This window comes from Priapulus caudatus, unplaced genomic scaffold (genome assembly GCF_000485595.1).
Source record: "Priapulus caudatus unplaced genomic scaffold, Priapulus_caudatus-5.0.1 Scaffold77, whole genome shotgun sequence".
Lineage (NCBI taxonomy): Eukaryota > Metazoa > Priapulida > Priapulimorpha > Priapulimorphida > Priapulidae > Priapulus > Priapulus caudatus.
In genome coordinates, this window is record NW_014577138.1 from 33086 (window position 1) to 54642 (window position 21557).

Here is a 21557-nt window from a genome sequence, read left to right on the forward strand (position 1 = left end):
TACGCATAAACATGGCACCATGGCACGTGATCACGTATAACCAATCCGTTTCACTTCTCTGTATATATTGTTCTCAGCCCATAGCAACACCCTATGCGTTAGACTGGTACCCGGTCCCACCTATCGGCTTAGAGCCACACCACTTATCCACCCATCGAGTAATCGAGGTGGGAGCGAGTACCAGTCTACACGTACGCCAGACACAGGATACCCGGATGCACTGGCCCTTGTACGAATTCACGCGAGATCCCGCATCGATCAGGGATAGGGAAGCTGAGCATCTTTTCCTCGTCGGACCAAACGGAATAAAGCAAAAATGTCGCAGGTTCAGGCAATGAAAAAGCAAGTTATGCAGCTAAAGCAAGAAGCTAGTATACAGCGGATTCCTGTTTCTCAAGCCATTGCAGAGTAAGTCATTTCATTATAGTAATTTATGGCAATATCGATCCATATTAATCAGCAGTAAACTCACTGTAAAGCCGTCCCCGGCAGTGGCACTGGCAGTGTAGTCTGACTGTAGACTTGGTACAATGCCAAATTGCCAATGGTAGGTGCTAGGCATTCTCTCTGGGTGCCAGGGTGGGGTTTTGGCTTGCATTCTCTGGTAATTACTCTACACAAACAACGCGAACAGTAACATGGCTTTTTCGTATCTTTTCATATTAATTATTATATCATATTCATATAATGATAATTGATATAGGCCTATATGTTTCCGATGTCTATATGTCATATGAGAAAAAATATTGTTAATTAAACTAATTAAATTTTAGTAGGTACTACTACTACTGCTAGTACTAGTACTGCGTAATAATATTAATCATTTAATGGCGTTTTGCTATATTGATCCTACTCCTAGTTTGGGACCCGGCCCGGCCCTCATTTTCGCAAACGTACTTGACTAATCCGGTGTGCTAATAATCCTAATATTACATAATCTCGGCCCACAGTATATGACAGAAGGTTTCATGTTAACGTCAGAAGTCCATAGTTTCAATACAAGGGAAGGTGAGATGTCTATTTTTAAACCGAGGGTGGGAAGCAGTGGGAAAAACTCTTTTACTTATACTGCAATTGAAGCTTGGAACTCTCTACCACAGCAATTAAGTTAGGACAAATTCTGTTTATTCTAGTTTTAAGTATAGTGTTAAGAAATGTCTGATGGAAAAGGTAGAATCATTAGAGGCAGAGGAGTATGTTTTTCATTAAAAGAATTCGGTTGAAATTAGTCATAAGAAAAGTTTGTATCGTCTTGTGAAAATGTACCATTGTATGACCGATTAAAACTACAAATCTCTATATTTCAATAGTTGGTTCTGATAGTAGTACAATTGTTAGATTCAATTAAGGCATAGCAAAACAAGGACCACAATGTAAATAAGTGTGCTAGTCATGCTTTTTATGTATATATCCTTGGTAATTATCCAATTTTATGAATTCAAATTTTTATTGTAAAAGTATGCAATGTATTGTATATGATGGATAATTGCCTAAATAAATAAATAAAAAAAAATAATCTAGGATTAATTCATTGAGCCTTCATCCCTTGCTGAGTGAAGCACTGAAGGTATAAAGTACGCTGTGGCTATATGCCTGGCACCCTAACCCTAACCCTCCTGTTTACTTGAGAAATCACCGAAAATTCATAACTGCCGGGCATTTAGGAAATCGAAGACCGTGCCCGGCAGCCGTCGGATATTTTCCAAGTGTCGATTGCGAGTTCGTTCGCTCAGTGATCCGAAGCTAGGAGAATTGGGCTAGTTCGAATATACAGCTCTAACTAAACACCGAAAATTAAAAACTGCTTGGCATTTAGGAAATCGAAGACCGTTCCCGGCTGCCGGGCATATAGCCACTTCGTATAAAGTATGTGCATCTCTTGTTTTTACAGTTTGCAGTCATACTGTGAGCAGCATGCAGCAGTGGACTGGCTGTTGAATGGAGGCCCACAGTCAGAAAATCCATTCAAGGAAAAGCAATCGTGCACTATACTCTAAACACGACATAGAAGATTATTCATTTCAACGTTGGAAAAATGTATGTTTAGAAAAATATGTGTTTAACAACAGTGGTGTGTAAATTTGTGTTGCAAATTTTAAAGAGTTTAAACCATTATTAATACATTTAGCATGATCAGTTATTTTTGAAAAACTGGCTATAAAATTTACAGTGATTTTACATAACACAATTATCTTTCTCTGTATACGTAATCTGTTATAATAGCATTGATTTTGGCCAGTATTGATCAATAAAGGGCTTATGAGGCACTGCTTTATTAATTATCACAATTAAATTACCAGGTATGCAGTAACATACAGACATATACAGACTAGGATATTTATTTATTAAATAAGAATTTTGGTTCTCTGCAGACTGGAGTCTCCAAGACAGAACACAGTGAAAGCCATACTGCAGGCAAACCTACCATTGATGAAGTTTCTCAGCAACAGACGTCAGTAAAAGACGCTTGAAATATTGGTTAAACTTGATCCATATAATATTGGAACACAATAGTCAGTGTCCATGAACAGCATAGATGTTACTCTATTGTATGTGTATATAACGTTTATTTAATTAATTGCTTTTTATGCTGCAATATGTCATATCACAAGTTTGTTTCCTTTATTACATGACTAAGCTGATTAATCAGCATTAGTGCTTCTATATTTTAAAAAGGTCATTAGATCGTTGTATCTTTCACGTGTTTGACTTTGTGGCAAGGCTTGTTTGTCATTTTGAACATTATTAGTTATTGTACTACGTATGAATAACATCAATTAATGTATTGTTTACTGATATGCAATGTGTTCATTGTAATGGGAACTGCAAGCATGTGCTGCATTTGTGAAGTTTAGCATTGATCGTCACTGCATTTTACACTATTTAAATTTCACTTTGTGACTACTCTTGAAGTCCAGCTACTACATAGACCATTACTGGAATAGCATAAAAAACACCCACCACTAGTAGTAGTATTCACATCTACAGTGTAATTGTAAAATGCACAGTCAAATAGTCACATTGTGAGAAAACTGGTCCACAAAGCTCATGAATTGTAATTGTGTGCATTAGATGTGGTGTACTTCAATCCAATTTCATTCATGCATAATTGACTAATATAAATATTAAGGTTATATAGAATTAAATTAAATGTTGTCTCCCATGTTCAGTTCATGCTCAAATACCACGCAGCAGAATAATTTACTCTACAAATACTTGTGTATGTGTAAGTTCACTTTACTTATGTGCATATATATAGTAACTGGTTATCGTAGCCTTTGAAGGATTGAGATGCGTACCTTTAACTTGGCCGTAGCTTACCTTTTTTAACACGAGGCAATTTAATATATTGGAGTATTTTCAGGAACAATCATAATACGTGATGTTTAAAATGATATCTGAAAAGAATGTTTTAAAAATGGCACATACTGAAAAACATTCGTTTCTTGGTATATTATTTGAGTGAAATACATACAGTTCAGTGTCATTGTACATTTGTTTTTAGAATTTCCTGCTGTTTATTATTACATATATAGCGTGATGGAAACATCAACATAATAGGAATCGGGCAACTTAATAGATATTAGTGATAACCATGCAAGGTATTGAAACCACGACACTAGTGCCATAAGTAAGAGACAATCTGTTAATTATGTTACTGATTAGTTTCAGTGTTCATTCGAGTTCACTAGTGAAAATATAGCGGTTTAAAGATGACTGCAGTAATGCCTAGAAGGTGATCTTGGTTGGACATTCATATGTCAATAAAATTTCGAATGCACCATTGCATAAGCCATCATATAAGCCAAACTCTTAGCAATTTGATGCTAGTCGATAACAATGACATTCCTCTACATTCTCAATAAACAACATGAAAATGTTAATAGGGGTTTTTATAACCATTTTATTAGAAATCATTACTTTTGAGATGTTACATTAAGGTGGGGGACTCTTCAAAGCTAGTCACAAGTTGTCCATATGTGTGTCTATTGACAAATGGATATAACGAGGGCAACGTTAGCCAGCAAACAACCTGACCACGTTCATAATGCAGTTAAAATTGAGACTACCTACATGCTGCATGACGAGATTAAAAATAACGTTTAACTGATATGAGAGCATAATGGGTGTTGGTTATTACCAGTAGCAAATGGTAATACCCGAGCATGCAAAGTTGAGCAGCACTGACTGCACACTATTGACCTCACCCGAACCGGCGATCTACAATAAATCAATTAGAGAATGTGCCCCATAACGTTTTCATGGCAGGCAAATAATATCGCTTTTACCATGGTATCACGTGTGCAGGATCTAAGCATTTTTATAATAAACAACAACAGCTTCAAACTGTAAGCAGCAGTATTATATATGTCAAAGAGACATTTACCGGCACTGCAGTTTAGCAGGTCGTCTTATTCATTGTCTGGTATGGCAAGTGCAGGAGCTTGCCAGTTTAGTGAGCATTATCTTGAGCTATTGGATATCATCAGATTTGCTGAAAATTCTGCAGCTTGTGGCAAGGGCTAGTCTGAGTTTCGGTGAGACAAACGACCGACAAAATAATCACCCAGTGCTGAAAATCAGCAAAACTGTCTAACATAACACAATAAATGCAGACATGTTTAGTATCAACTGATGACTTTGATGACTTTACTGCTCTCTCGGGCAGCAGCAGTAGTACACCTCAGATCACAAATGAATGCAACAAGCTAAAAAATTAATCTGATCAAATTATTGTATATACACGTAGAGATATAGTGGCCATGATGCATCAACTATATCGTTACGGATACAAGATGCAGAAAATTCCAACACAGTGTAGGGCTGGCTGGCATCACTCACATGGGTAAGGCAGCGTAAAGCAACTTCCATACGTACACACACAAGATATGAACTTATCGTATGTTAGTATTCCTGACTATACACGACTCATCTACGTTGAGTTTCCATTCATATCTTGTCGGCTGCCTCCCATGTCACCTCGTGGCCGTTCGAGAGAGACGATCTCTTATGCTTTAGTTATAAAATCGAGCTACTGTTTTCACCTTCCCTATGTAACGTCGTCTCCTAACACTGACAAGCGGTCGACTCACCTCTTGCGCATATGTACAGCAACAAAAATACAAAATTGCGCATCTTAGGAGAATGCAATCGCCATTTAACACCCTCCTGATCTACCTCTATGCCACCAGGTGGCGACTAAGCAAAACGCAAGAGCCCTTACGTTTGTACGAAACGACAAAATCATACGTTTGCTTAAGTCATCATTATCAAACTCGCAGGCAAAGTATTGACCTACGAAAGATAAACATGCTTTGACTGCCCAGCATGGCTATGGGCGTTGCTACTAGCCTTGTATCATTACAGTTGAGAGCCCATTACCGAGTGCAGAAGCTTAAGCTATAGAGATTTTTTAGCAGTCAGACACGTGGTGGAGATGGGGAAGAAAAGCATCTCCAATTCAACAACCACAAATTCTTGCCAAATAAAATCTAAAGGATACTTTACGTCGAGAACATTGCTCCCGTAAAATAATCATAATAATAATAATAATAATAATAATTATAATAACCACATCTGCTGTACAATTTATAATTTGAATTTCTAGAAACTAAATGACATTTTTATCTCAAATATAGGATCCTTACAGCCTCAAGTATATTAACTCAAATATACAATTGAATATCATCACTGCATGGGGCTATTTCTTTTAACTATTACAGCCAATGATGCATCCTAAGTGTTTAAAGTTAGTGTGATAGGCCAGGTTACCAGGGGCCAAGAGATAATGGCAGCCAAGAAGCAATGGAATTACAGTAACACACACGTAGGGATGGAATGCTGCGGTACACGAATACAAACGCAACCAACGCCGCAAACAAAAACGCTACATAAAACGTCTCTTGTCCACCTGGCTCTCCCTGTTGCTCGCAATTATGTAGAGGACACGGCGACGTCTCTGTTAAGTTGCTAGGGACCTCATGATTTGTGGTTAGATGTTAGCCATGTGAGCCCCTCGAAAAGACCATCTCCTGTCGTCGCGCACGAAGGCTGAACGTACCAGTTGCGATCTCGGATACGTGTAAGCCCAAGTTTCTCTTGGATTTCATGAGGTTTCATCGCTAGAAAAAGCAAAAACAAATTGAAGACAAATTGAATTTGCTGAAATGCTGAATAGACATATCAAAGGGAACAAATGCACGTACGACTGATTCCACTATTTATTTTAATGTTCAGGAACATGACACACGAAAGGAGAGAGGAGGAATGAGAAGCATGACCGTTATGAGTTTTTCATGAGCCTTTTGTCAAATAAGCAAATATTTCTTTTGAAACAGATTTAGTTTGGCAAGAAAAACGACATTGCATTTAAGGATACACTCAAGCTTTTGCACGGGTATTGCTCCAATGAAGAATAAACATTTACTGACCAATGAATCGAATCAATCCCACACTTTATTCATAGATGATATGTATCTCTGTGCTCAAGCCAAAGAATTTCATAAAATTTCCAGCACCTAATTATGTGACAACACAAATTTTGGAGTTTTTGTGTAAAAATGGTATTTTGGATATTTCTCAATTACCACAGAGTATGAAAACAAATTTTTCGCCACACGTTAAGCACAATACGTACCAAAATCTCACGTCATAATTTTTCTCTCAGTTTGATATTTATAGAAAACAAGTGCCGCGGAGCGACAGCGCTCATCTAACGTCTACTGCGGTGACTCTGTGGTGGAGTGGTGGGATTCTAGTAAACCCTGTTAGTCCCAAATGTGTTCACATACACGCCGAAACAGTGCCACGAGATGGCGCGTACGTTTAAGTGTCTTCAGATTAAAGATGGAAGCTCCCATCGTACGTAGTAGCAAAAACTATTTGCAAGACAGAAATAGGTAAGCACTCATCCATTTACCTACGCAAGCCCACAGGCTGCAATAGAGAGCTGCCAACCTGTAACCAATTAACGCAGGCAAAAAACTACACAGTACCACCACCACATGCACTGGCAGTGGCATTACGTTACATGTAACATACTGACAGTACAGAAATTGCCATAGAAATCTGAATAGACGATTTAAGGAGCATAAAGCCTTCTTCAATCCAAACTTGGCTTTCCGCATTTCTACATGTGGACCTTGCTAGCCTCATACACAGGCATGTATAGATTATCTACACTAGCAAACCCCGGCAGGCCAAATTCTTTCATAACGCAGACAGTCAACAAATCAATGTTTAACCCTCCTCTTGAGGGTCAAACAGACACTTACTCTTCGCATGTCAGTGGAAAGCACATTTCATGGTCCTTTCAATAAAGCCATAAAAATGCTAGGTCACTGCTGAAACAAAAAAGTTTTCCAATCGCTCCGTCAGACCATGTCCTCAGAAAATGTCTAAAATCTGCCCTGCGTGATAGTCGGTGTATAGCATCATGGTAGGAAAAGCCATCACTGTGCCGAAATTGGAGGTCACAGGTCAAAGGTCAATGGGCACGGCTCGACCTAGGCTTCTAAAAATTGCGGCACAAACTGCATTTCCTCCCTATACCTTAAGTTAAGGAGGGAATGTTCCCCCTTCTTTTACACCTCTTGACCTTTGAACTTTGACCCCCAGCTTCGACATCCCAACTCGTTTTGATGATCCCCCCGACGTCCCGAATATCGTGACCGTACGTCGAGCAGTTAAGATTTGTGCCCAACTGTTGATGCACGGACGGACGGACGATCGTGCGATTCTACAAGCTGCATCTGACGAAGAAAACTGCCTAAAATTTAGGGCATATGATCGGATTGCAAATTTATGCAAATATAGAACCATAACTCATAAAAGACGGCGCTTAATATCCAACCCTGATGCGCCTTTTCACAGCAATGTGTTACCATTAAAACAAGTGTCAAACTAAATTCCGAGTTGTAATGACAGAGAGACATTTCTACTTTTCACAATGATCTACTGTCTGTGTGCAAAATGTATGAACGCATGTGTAACATCTACTGTTAGTACTTACTGGGACATATCCATGACTAACTGAAACCACTAAATTGGTAAAATGTTCTGTGCACCTTGAAAAATGGTGAGAAAATACTAGGTTACCATCGCAAATTGAAACTCGCAATCGTTGCGTACTGCATGACGTCACTAAGCTACGTGTGATGGTGTCAACAAACCCGGGCTATGTAACGATCGAGGCATAAATGCTATTACGGTATTATCAACCGCGCAGCAATTTCAACTATCACTGGCAGTGGATGGCAATAGGAGAGGGTAATGCTAATAGATTCTGCCATAATGAATCCCGTGAACAGACAGGTTTGATCAAGTCTCTGACATCATCAGAACAAGTGCACTTAAATAGTCATGGCTCACTACACACATACGCGGGCACTCAAAATGCTCTGAAAGTTCACATGCATCGTTACATGCAGGGTTCTCCCCAGGATGAAATTCAAACAGGGGGGAGTTTTCCCAAACGGGGCGCGCGCGCCCCGTTTGCGCAACGTAGGGAGAACCCTGACATGTATGGAGAAATAAGCATGTACAGAGGTGGCACCTACCTAGTGTTAACCATCAAATAAGAATGAAACTGAAAAATCTATGAAATTTCGCATAAAACCTCGAGTGTATTCTTAAGTGAGAATTTGAGATTATATCAGGATACGTATTGCGTAAAGAAAAGTAAATACTAAGCACCTACATATTTCTATTATCAGACATGTTTACTATTTAGATATAAAAGATAAAAATGTGTGCTACAATCATACAATGACACTATGCTGTTTCCTTGACAAAGTTGTGCTTTTGAGCTTTTATTTTGCACATTTTAGACTAGGAGCTAATCCCAGAATTGTAATTACATTTATACATAACTATTATTTTATTAAGCAACTTTTTGTTTATGCTAAATCCATGCATAATCTACCTGAAATTTATAGTAAAAGATTATTCACCTCTTAAATCTCTTACATAAAGGGCGAGCCTGTTTTTGTGTCTGTCCTTCTGTCTATCTTCTCCCCCCCCCCGTAAGAGCTCACCCCTAACACCATATATATTCTTAATCAGCATGTCACGACGACCAAAGGCAAGGTCCAAAAAAAAAAATAAGGGGAAATATTTCCCCTCGGTTTACACAAATTGACCTTTGACCCTTGACCCCCCAAATTTGTCATCCCGAGTCCCCCCCCCCCGGCGATTCTACAAGCTGCATCTGACTACGTCAGATGAGCTAAAAACGAAAGATCTCACTGAGACTGTCTGCACGTGCTAATTTCAACCACCACAGGCATACTTTTAAATACACAGAAATAGTAACAGCTTTTGTACTTACCCAGACATTAAACTTAACATTCTTGTATGTTACAGTTTCTACATTGAAGCCTACGGTGGGTATCGTCGTCACAGATTGACCCAACTTCAACTTGTATAAAACAGCTGATCAAACAATTAAAGAAATACAAAAGTAAAACTGCCATTTACCATCATGACACTTCTAAATATCAAAATAGTTCTCAGACAGACTATGTGTGCCAAACCTAGTTTAATATGCTGTTGTTGTACTGCAAATAAAACAAGTAGGAGACAAATTATATAGTAGTTTGGAATAATAATTAACTGAAAACATGGCAATGTCAAGGCGTAAATGCTCATGTATAGGCCAATATGGCTTAATATCAATATCAGACCAACTAATCTTGTATTAAGCCTGCCATAGAGTTGCCAAAGCAGTGTAATATCCATTGACATTGTCAAGACACTAAGAATTATAACACTGGTCATGGAACATCGGGTCTTCAGATAAATCCACTTCCTTATTGCTGCGTGACTTTATAATCAGGAAGCATTGTTGGAATCAATTTTTCCCTGCCTAGAGACTAGAACTTAGTAGACACTGTGAAGAACCAGGAATATAAAGCACTACATAAACCTGAAACCTTTAAATCTCATTTAGGGGACAATTACTAGATAAAATGAATGAAAATAACATGAACAATAGTGTGTTGGCACTTTACTTCCACAAGGCAACAGATCATTGGTGAATGACAAGCAGCTAATGATTTCAGTCAGCTTGAATCTAGAGTCAACAATGAAGCTAAGGAGATGCGGTATACAACAAGAGCCGCAGAGCGTCTGGGCTCATCTGAGGTCTGTTGCTACGGTTATAAACGTAACATGTAAGTCGTGCGTAGTGACACCTTTGTTAGGCGCAGATCTATATGCAGATACGCAGTTGCGTACACATCATTTCGGCAACCTTCTGCATTTTGCATACCTACCAAATCCCATTGGTTGATACAAATCGCGTGCCTGAAACTCCTGTTTTATGGTGCATTAGGCACGTTCACACACAAGAAAAACCGCGCTGCTCAGCCCGCTAATAGCGGAGATAATAGTGAGCTAATTGTGTCGTTGTTCACACAGGCGAATATCTCGCTAATCGCCGTGGTGCAAATATCACGCCGCGGTGCAAATAAGCGCGCTGATTCCAAATTAGCCCAGTCGGAAGTGGTCTTTAGAGCGCGCTATTTGGAGCGCGATTTAGTGAGCCAATTGCGTTCACACTTGTAAAAAGCGCAGTTTTTCGAGCGGGCTGCAAAAACCGGGTTTTGCAGCCCGCTAATTCGTGCCAGTGTGAATGCACCTAATGTGACCCAAACCCTAACCTTCATTGTAAAAATTATTTGTTGTAATGAAATTGTTGTAAATAAATCATGTAAATATTTGCGTTAATTGGAGAAAAATAGTTAAATGGATAAAGATAGAAAAATACAGAAAACAGGTAAATAATAAAAAATCTGATGGGATTCGATCCAAGGACCTTTGAGCCGTAATCCTGTGCTGTAGACATTGGGCTATCAAGGCTTATGGGCTTTCTAGATTATGGATGTGCCATGAATATGAGAACACTGTGACATCATATTTAACCCTCCTCTTGAGGGTCAAAAGATTATCAGACACTTACTCTTCGCACGTCAGTGGAAAGCACATTTCATGGTCCTTTCAATAAAGTGATAAAAATGGTAGGTCAGCGCTGAAACAAACAGGTTTTTCACACTGTCCGTTAGGCCACGTCTTCAGAAAATGTCTGACATCTGACTTTTCCCCTACTGCCCTTTGATCTGTGACCTCCCCATTCCTACCAGTTTCCTGCCCATCACACTATACACCGAATATTAAGAGCATAGGTCGAGCCGTTCAGATTTGTGCCGCAATTCCGTATTTCCTCCTATACCTTAGGTTAAGGGGGAAATATTTCCCCTCGGTTTACACATCTTGACCTTTGACCCACCCCCAAAAAAATACTAGCGCAGCAGAAAAGTTAACAATAACAGCAATCCTAGCGCTCGACTATACACTGCAGCAGAAAAGTCAAGACGAATCCTAGAACAGCAATCCTATAGCGCTCAACTATAGTCAGGCTCAAAATCAGGCAATCGCATGAAATGCTGAAACGCAAAAGCAATAGCACAAAACGCATGAAATAGCAGAAAAGCAGTAACCCCCAAAAAATCCCGGGCATCGCCGGGTAGCCCAGCTAGTTAATATATATATATATGAAATGCTCTGTGTTGCACGCAGTCGACAACTTGACTAATTTCTCACTTACCATCTGGTAAATCTTGTTTATTCGCAAATATAAGTATAATTGCATCTCTCATTTCTCTATCATTGATTATCCTATGAAGTTCTTGCCGTGCTTCGTCTATTCTATCTCGGTCAGCACAGTCCACAACAAATATGAGGCCTTGCGTTCCAGTGTAGTAGTGCCGCCACAGTGGGCGGATTTTGTCTTGCCCTCCAACATCCTAACAACACAAAAGAACTGCCATTAATAGAAGAATGAAACATATAACATACCATTGTATATGGAACATACAATACAGTACTTACATAAATAATGGGTACATATAATATACCTAGTGTACTGCTGACATTTAGGGGGTGCTCATATAATGACGGCAGCATACGCGGTTGATCAGTCGCCTTGTCATACAGTGTTCAATGCTAATATTGTTAATGCAGTTAAATGTCAACGTTACACATGTTCATCAAATAACAAAGAGAAATCACCTCAGAATGTGCAATATTGTGCACCACAACAGGAAGAATACATGTATAATCTGATGAATATACCGATATAGTTAAATTCTCTATTCATCTTATACAACAGGTTTACTTTACAACTGTGGCTACAAGTGTAGCCTGCAGGTAGAAATATCCTGTTAGATAGAGGCAGCATTAACTACACATCATGTGCATAGTCATAATACATAGATCTGCATATTAGCAATTTATGAGTTTACATCAAAGACACAAAATATGTACTGATACTGATAGCCTTCTACATTGCTTGCTCCTACTAAATCATTCCAGTCAGTTTTCATAGTTTGTACGTGTGCATTGGCTCCCTAGCCAACTTGTCTGTTCCCACCCCTGCGTAAAGTAAGGCTGACACATTTTCTCCCATTCTCATGTAGCAGATACCTAACCACATAGTTCCAATTCCACGATAACTGACGTAAGATTTTTTGTCATTTCTAAACATTCAGCTCAGATCTTAGACAACTTTTACTTTAAGCTTTAGTACCTTCTTCCGCCAAGTATTTAAGCTACGTCTACACGACGAACCTTAACTCGAGTTAAGCGTCTACACGGGGCCTTAACTCGAGTTAAGGCCCCGTGTAGATGCTTAACTCGAGTTAGCTTAACCTCCACGATAGGCGGCAGCACTACTACGATGTACGTACACACGCACGCGTACTTGCACACGCACGCACACTCATGCACGCACGTGTACGTGCACACGCACGCACGCACGCACGTGTACGTGCACACGCATGCACGCACGCACGCCTACGTGCACATGAACGCGCGCACATGCACGCGCGCACGCACGCACGCACGCACGAACGTGTACCTGCACACGCGCGCACGCATGCACGAACGTGTACCTGCACACGCGCGCACGCACGCACGAACGTGTACCTGCACACGCGCGCACGCACGCGATGCACGCAGTGCTGTAGGTACACACGCACACACGCACGTGTACGTGCACATGCACGCACATGTACGTGCACACGCACGCACTCACGCATGCACGCACGTGTACTGCACACGCACGACACGCACAGCACGAACGCGCGTGTACGTACACACGCACACACGCCACGTTTACATACACACGCACGCACACACGCACGTTTACATGATACACACGCACGCACGCATGCATAATAAATCGGTAAGTAATCGCTATCGGGTGTAGAGCTACATAATCGAGTTAAGGTTCGTCGTGTAGGCTATTGTGTGTAGGGTGTACAGACAGATTCTTCAAATTAATATATTCAAAAGTTTAGAAATCAATAAAGAGCACAGCACATAGGCGACCTTTCTCACTGTGACTGACGTGACAGTAATCGGAAAAAGATATATTGTCTAAAAAAATCATTTTCAATTGTCTGAAGTTTACAGCAAAAATCGCAGTTTTTACTATTTATTACCCAATGAATTAACAATTAAACACACATTATAAACAATCAATTCCAATTATAATTCAATTAAAAAAACCAAAATTCATCGGACTGATCGTGACAACTAATCACGCAACTTACAGTTTAGTACAAACAGTTAAATAATAAAAAGGTAATCATATACAGTTAGAATTCTTACAATGTAAAAAAGAACACGAAACAACAAACTTAGCTGGAAATGATACAATACAACATTTCATTTTCCACCATTTGCAAATGATATTAAAAACAATATATGTAAAAATACATTTTTTCAATCATTAACCAAAACCAGGAAATTCATAGTTTTCATGAGCATTTACAATTCTGGAGGATTGAGCCTCTTCTTAATTGATCGGCAAAGTAAAGAAATCTATCTTCATGAGTTGGCAATTTCCAAAACCTGCCAGCCCTGATAATAACAGAAACTTCCAATCCTTCGTCTCTTACTGCTTTTACTTCCCCTGGATACAAGGCACCAGAATATTTCAGTCGCTGCTTAAATTTAAGCTCTGGCTAAGGTTCAGAACATCTTAAATTCTCCTAAGATTATTCATCGTTTAAAAAATAGGGTTCTCAGTCATTGCAAAATTAACTAAGATGTCTTAAATTGACTTTAAGATGGCCTCAGACCTTATAATCGGCTGCCATTTTTAATTTTCCTCCACACTTCAAGATCCATGACTGTTGAAAAAAACAAAACACTTGCTAAATGTTTGTGTTTTGGCTTAAGTAGGTCAGTGTTGATATGCACTCAGTCAACCTTTAAAAAGATACATTTGAGTAATTTTCTCATTGGAAATGACAAATGTTGTTGTAAACTTGTAATTAACTTTGTTGTGAGCTAGCAGACAACTTGTGTGTCACTGTGTGTAGACAGACTGCAGGGTGCGAAATTTCACGCAGTCCAGAGTCAAATACTCCGTGATTTACTGTCGGACTCCCAGATTGACATAAGCAGGAGCAGTGTTGACTCCCTGAAAAGTCTGCTATACTAACTAGTTCGTGTCCAGAACACGGCCTCCTTATTATTCCCACGCGAATTTACGCGTATTTTTTTCAGCAATGTCCAAAGAAAATTGGTAGATATGCAACGGCATTGAATTCAAAATAAGCACATGTATGCGTTTAGTTTTGAACTTCAGACTGCGGACTACCTTGTTCAAAAGTTAATTTCTACCCCAGAGACTGATAGTGTCTTTTGACACTGTTTGTGCTTGAAAACACCAAACAGATTTGATGGAATAAAGGTTAATCATTAGGTCTGAATTTTGGGGATTTTGTGGCTGAGTTTAGGTCTATCGAATCTAATTAAGAAGTCTTAAGCAAGGTCTGAGGTCGCTTTTAAAAGTTAAAACAAAAGTTTGGCAGATATGTCTTAACTTAAGATCCTAGATAGAAAATAAAAACTATATGTGACTGACGTGACACACCTCAAAAATTTGACAGATGTGACACTGTGACTGGCGTGACAGTTTTCAGTAGCATACTGTGTCCTGTCCTGATCATAATTAAAGCTTTTGTTTATCACTCTCGGTAGCTTATGGTCATTACTAAGAGAATCACGAGTATTCTTCAATGAAAGTGTCAATGACACTGTAGCTCACCACAAAAAAGGACACAAATGAGTGAGTAAGAAGAAGTCATTTTAATAGAGCAACCATCGACGTACATTATAGAAACGATTGCCATCTGTATTATCGCCAATAATAATTTATAAACCAAAATGAATCACAATTTGTGACCGTAGATTGGCGCTATACCGCTTTGTAGCGATGGCGCTTGAAATAAATAGGTTATGCTGCGTTCCGACATGTTTTGTAAATCTTTACTCTAATATAGACGTTTATCGGCAGAGTGGAGAGGAAATACCAATTTTGCATTAAAGATTATGTCAATAAAATCTTTGTAAAACGAACCAGACGAGTGTGACACCACAGACTGTTTTGTGTTTATATAATATGCTATATAATGCCAAACCCTACCTAATTTGCATAATTCTTTTTTAAATAGCAAAACCCTAGCCCTTATTCATTCACATACCAAAAATGAGCGAAATCCGTTGACCTGAACTGACTAATGGCAATTCCCATTTTTGCCAAAAAATTGCCGTGGCTCGAAAGTACATCGACTGGCGTGCTTCAAAATAGGACGTTCCATATAGGAGCATAGCAGTAACAACTACACCCAATTTCAAACATCTGGGTCAAACGGTTCCTGAGTTATCGTTGGACGAAACCAAATGTTGACAAACGACGGACGACGACACGGACGACGACCCATGGCAATAGCTCAACTTGACGATGTCAAGGTGAGTTAAAAATGATAAAAGTGTAGGTCAGATATGGATAAAATTATAACTTATCGTGACTGACGTGACACTAAATTAGCATGCTCACTACTCAGGTTATTTTTCTTACAGTGTTTGAAAGAAGCCTCTCCAAATAATAGGCATTCATTCTGGTTAAACTAAAGATTACTTTGGAATGTTTTACTTTTCCATTGATGAATTATAGCTAGAATATGGGATGATCACTCTAGGCACAAAATATGTAATAACAAGTGCCGCAGAGCGACAGCGCTCACCTGACGGCAGGTATTCTGATGCTAAACTCGGGGCAAACGAATCAGAGCACCCTCCCATCGCCGCGTTCGCTCTCCTCGTTGTCTCTCATTCTTTCTCTTTCACTCTCTCGCTCTTGCTCTCTCTTCCCTTCACGCTCTCTCTCTCCCTCTCTCTCTCGCTTGATCACACACTCTCTCTCTCTCTCTCTCTCTTTCTCTTGCTCGCTCACACTCACTCTCCCTCGTTGTCATCTCTCTCTCTTTCTCTCTCACTCTTTCGCGCGCTCTCTCTCTTTCTCGCTCTCTCTCTCTCTCTCTCTTCCTCTCTCTCGCGCTCTCGCTCTCTCTCACTCTCTTCCCCTCGCTCTCTCTCTCTCAATTTCTCTCTTTCTCTCAGGCGGTAGCGCTGCTGGACGAGGCTGTACGCACTGATTGTCTATCAGACTGATTGGTCTGATGGTCTTCTAACCCTAGCAAGACCGTTTCGTGGAGCTAGCAAGGGCGGTAACGTTTTTATATAAACTTCACATAAATGTTTATACTATATGTGTAATTCGGGTGGCACTCCGGCAGCCCATGTTAATATAGTATGTTCACTACAGGTTTCCCACGCAGCGCGAGCCGATGGTTAGAAAATTATGAAAAATTGCTCTAAAAGCTGCTTGTCCGGCGGACAAGCTACCCGACAGAATTACTTGCTCCTCCGTTGGGAAATGGACATGTACGGACAAACGATAGCCCTTATTTCGAACACTGGATGCGTATCAGGAACTTCTCGAAGAAATTTTCGTTGGTATCGTATGAAAGTTGCACGGTGGCCGCGTACATTTGAGATGTCTTAAGATTAAAGATGGAAGCTGGAAGCTTCCATCGTACGTAGTATAGCAAACAACTATTTGCCAAGACAGAATAGGTAAGCACTCATCCATTTACATACGGAAGCCTACAGGCTGAAACAGAGAGCTGCACCTGTAACTAATTAACGCAGGCAAAAACTACACCCATACTATCACCACCACATGCACTGGCAGTGCATAATATAAGTTACATGTAACACACTGACAGTACAGAATGCCATAGAAATTTATACGATTTAAGGAGCATAAATTCTTCAAGCAATTTAGCTTTTGAAATTTCACACTGTGACATTGTAGCCTCATACATCCAGGCATGTATAGATTTCTACTAGCAAACCCGGCAGTGAAATTCTTTCTACAGTATAACAAATCCAGTTTTAACCCTCCTCTTGAGGGTCAAAAAGTTATCAGAATTACTCTTCGCACGTCAGTGGAAAGCACATTTCATGGTCTTTCAATAAAGCATAAAATGGTAGGTCACGTTGAAACAAAAAGTTTTCCAGATCGCTCCCGCCGTCACCACAATGTCCCTCAAAAAATGTCTAAGAATCCTGCCCTTGTGCCCCATTGACTCTTTGACCTGTGACTCCAATTTCGGCACAGTGATGGCTTTCCTACCATGAGCTAATACACGGACTATGCAAGAAGGCTCAGTCGAGCGATTAGATTTGTGGCCGCGAATCTCACTTTCCTCCCTATACCTTAAAGGCTCACAATGCGATCCAAAACGCTAATTCTTCCAGTATAAACTAGCAAATACTTTCGGTCATGATATCCCATACGAACTTATGGCAAAATAAACTCTAGTTTCCTCACTTCACTGCGCGGCTGTCTTATAAAAGGTATTTTTTAAATATACCTCCAATGTTGTTGAAATTCTCCGACGCGTGTGTTGGACAGTTTCACCGCAATCCCCAAGCAACCGTGGCAGCGGTGCGGCGGTATCAGCGGTAACGGCCAGGCAAGCAAGATAAAAACATGTGACGTCACGTTCACCACTTCGAGGATATTTTGTTTGGGAAACAGTCGCGCGTTGCGCCAGAATGCCAGTTTTCTCACCTCTTATCTTGTGGCGGTTACTTTATAAGCAAACGCGCAGTGAAATGGGAGCAACTAGAGTTTATTTTGTCATAAGGTAGTGTGATTATGCATGACACGAAGTATTTGCTAGTCTAGTACTGGAGAAATTAGCGTTTGGATGCGCATTGTGAGCCTTTAAGTTAAAGAAGGAATGTTCCCCCTTCTTTTACACCTCTTGATCTTTGACCTTTGACCCCCCAAATTGATCATCCCGAGTCCTTTTCACGATCACCCCCCCACATCCCGAATATCGTGACCGTACGTCGAGCGGTTAAGATTTGTGCCCAACTGTTGACGCACGCACGCACGCACGGACGGACGATCATGCGATTCTACAAGCTGCATCTGACTATGTCAGATGAGCTAAAAACTAGAAAATTTCCACATTTAAATGAATTACGCTGAAATTCGAAAATCAACACTGCCATGTCATTAAAAAGTTGTTTTCAAATTTTGTTTTCAATTGCAGTTACAAACACCTTTTGTCCTGAATTATTGAATTTATATTTTATTTATACATGTGCTCCAGTGTGAAATTGCCCATAGGTACATTAGGGCTTCACAGAGGTAGAAATGAACTTTGATCAAGGAAGTACAAGTTGACAGAATGACATAAATTATCATGTGACAGCTGTACAATTCTGCAGAATATTATTTTTAAACAATAATAGTACTAACTGTATTCCATATTTGCAGATTTTTAGGCATAACGTAAGTTGGCGCATCATATTCATTAAATGTAAAATATTATACTGTATATATTTCATTATATATGTGTAATAATGCTAACATCACTACCCTGAATTTGAAACACCAAATAGTCAGAAACAGTCAACACGAAACCGTCAAACGAAGGTTCATAAGTGTTTTGCAAGTATGTCAGTCACAAAAATTAAATGTTTGCTGCATAGAAAAACAAATTATTATGGTAACTTATAATTTTCTAATGACTTTAGAAACAATGGGAAAATAGATTCATCAACATTTTACAAAGCTATAAATAGCTGGTTTAAGCTACATATAATTTGCAACAATTTTCTGTGAGGGACAGGACCACAAGAGTATAAGTTTATTGAGCACAATGGCGAAAAGAAGTTGAGACTGCGACACTGCAGTGTTGCAATGCACCCACGCAATGCAATGCATCATATATAGTCTGCCTGCAGCAACACATACAGTAAAAACCCGCGTATAAGAACATAGATTTTAAGAACATGTTAGGCTAAAATTTCCCATTTAGACCCCTTTACATAAGAACCTGTTTTAGGCTAAGATTTTAAAGTAGGTTCTTAATTTTCCATGCAGATGAAGACTTAAAAAGAAACACAGGCAAAATAAAAAAGACGAGACACGCACACACGCACGTTTACATGATACACACGCACGCACGCATGCATAATAAATCGGTAATAATCGCTATCGGGTGTAGACGCTACATAATCGAGTTAAGGTTCGTCGTGTAGGCTATTGTATGTAGGTAGTACAGACAGATTTCTTCAAATTAATATATCAAAAGTTTAAGAATCAATAAAGAGCACAGCACATAGGCGACCCTTTTCTCACTGTGACTGACGTGACAGTAATCGGAAAAAGATATATTTCTAAAAAAATCATTTTCAAATTGTCTGAAGTTTACAGCAAAAATCGCAGTTTTTACTATTTTAATTACCCAATGAATTAACAATTAAACACACATTATAAACAATCAATTCCAATTATAATTCAATTAAAAAAACCAAAATTCATCGTGACTGACGTGACAACTAATCACGTCAACTTACAGTTTAGTACAAACAGTTAAAATAATAAAAGGTAATCATATACAGTTAGAATTCTTACAATGTAAAAAAGAACACGAAACAACAAACTTAGCTGAAAATGATACAATACAACATTTCATTTTCCCACCATTTGCAAATAGTATGCTAAAAACAATATATGTAAAATATCATTTTTCAATCATTTACCCAAAACCAGGAAATTCATAGTTTTCATGAGCATTTACCAATTCTGGAGGATTGAGCCTCTTCTTAATTTGATCGGCAAAGTAAAGAAATCTATCTTCATGAGTTGGCAATTTCCAAAACCTGCCAGCCCTGATAATAACAGAAACTTCCAATCCTTCGTCTCTTACTGCTTTTACTTCCCCTGGATACAAGGCACCAGAATATTCAGTCGCTGCTTAAATTTAAGCTCTGCCTAAGGTTCAAGACATCTTAAATCTCCTAAGTTATTCATCGTTTAAAAAATAGGTTCCTCAGTCATTGCAAAACTTAACTAAGATGTCTTAAATTGACTTTAAGATGGCCTCAGACCTTATAATCGCTGCCATTTCTTAATTTTCCTCCACTTCAAAGTCCATGACTGTTGAAAATAAACAAAACACTTGCTAAATGTTTGTGTTTTGGCTTAAGTAGGTCAGTTGTTGATATGCACTCAGTCAACCTTTAAAAAGATACATTTGAGTAATTTTCTCATTGGAAATGACAAATGTTGTTGTAAACTTGTAATTAACTTTGTTGTGAGCTAGCAGACAACTTGTGTGTCACTGTGTGTAGACAGACTGCAGGGTGCGAAATTCACGCGAGTCCAGAGTCAAATACTCCGTGATTTACTGTCGGACTCCCAGATTTGACATAAGCAGGAGTCCGTGTGACTCCCTGAAAAGTCTGCTATACTAACTAGTTCGTTCCAGAACACGGCCTCCTTATTATTCCCACGCGAAATTACCGTATTTTTTTCAGCAATGTCCAAAGAAAATTGGGTAGATATGCAACCGCATGAATCTTCAAAATAAGCACATGTATGCGTTTAGTTTTGAACTTCAGACTGCGGACTACCTTGTTCAAAAGTTAATTTCTACCCCAGAGACTGATAGTGTCTTTTGACACTGTTTGTGCTTTGAAAACACCAAACAGATTTGATGGAATAAAGGTTAATCATTAGGTCTGAATTTTGGGGATTTTGTGGCTGAGTTTAGGCTCTGAATCGAATATCTTAATTTTAAGACGAGCTTTAAGCAAGGTCTGAGGTCGCTTTTAAAAGTTAAAACAAAGTTTGGCAGATATGTCTTAACTTTAAGATCCTAGATAGAAATAAAAACTATATGTGACTGACGTGACACACCTCAAAAATTGTGACAGATGTGACACTGTGACTGGCGTGACAGTTTTCAGTAGCATACTGTGTCCTGTCCTGATCATAATTAAAGCTTTTGTTTATTCACTCTGGTAGCTTATGGTCATTACTAAGAGAATCACGAGTATCTTCAATGAAAGTGTCAATGACACTGTAGCTCACCACAAAAAAAGGACACAAATGAGTGAGTAAGAAGAAGTCAGTTTTAATAGAGCAACCATCGACGTACATTATAGAAACGATTGCCATCTGTATATCGCAATAATAATTTATAAACCAAAATGAATCACAATTTGTGACTGTAGATGGCGCTATACCCGCTTTGTAGCGATGGCGTTTGAAATAAGGCAGTGGCTACGGGTACGCCAGCCGTATCTTAATGTCTCGAGGCTACGGGTACGCCAGC

At 39.3% G+C, this 21557-nt stretch overlaps 1 protein-coding gene and 1 long non-coding RNA gene across 2 annotated transcripts; one reads left to right on the forward strand and one right to left on the reverse strand.

Annotated features, from left to right (window-relative positions):
- The first annotated feature begins 192 nt into the window (after positions 1–192).
- Positions 193–3492, forward strand: LOC106821566. Its single transcript, XR_001395740.1, has 3 exons — positions 193–408; positions 1892–2037; positions 2373–3492. It is a non-coding gene; the product is annotated as an uncharacterized LOC106821566 (long non-coding RNA).
- Positions 3493–3884: 392 nt separating this feature from the next.
- Positions 3885–11804, reverse strand: LOC106821565 (ADP-ribosylation factor 6; the record flags this gene model as incomplete). The annotated part of the gene is given in 2 exon segments (XM_014826435.1): positions 3885–6122; positions 11606–11804. Coding segments are annotated over 2 exon segments (342 nt in total), but the record flags the coding sequence as incomplete, so codon positions are not given.
- Positions 11805–21557: the final 9753 nt, after the last annotated feature.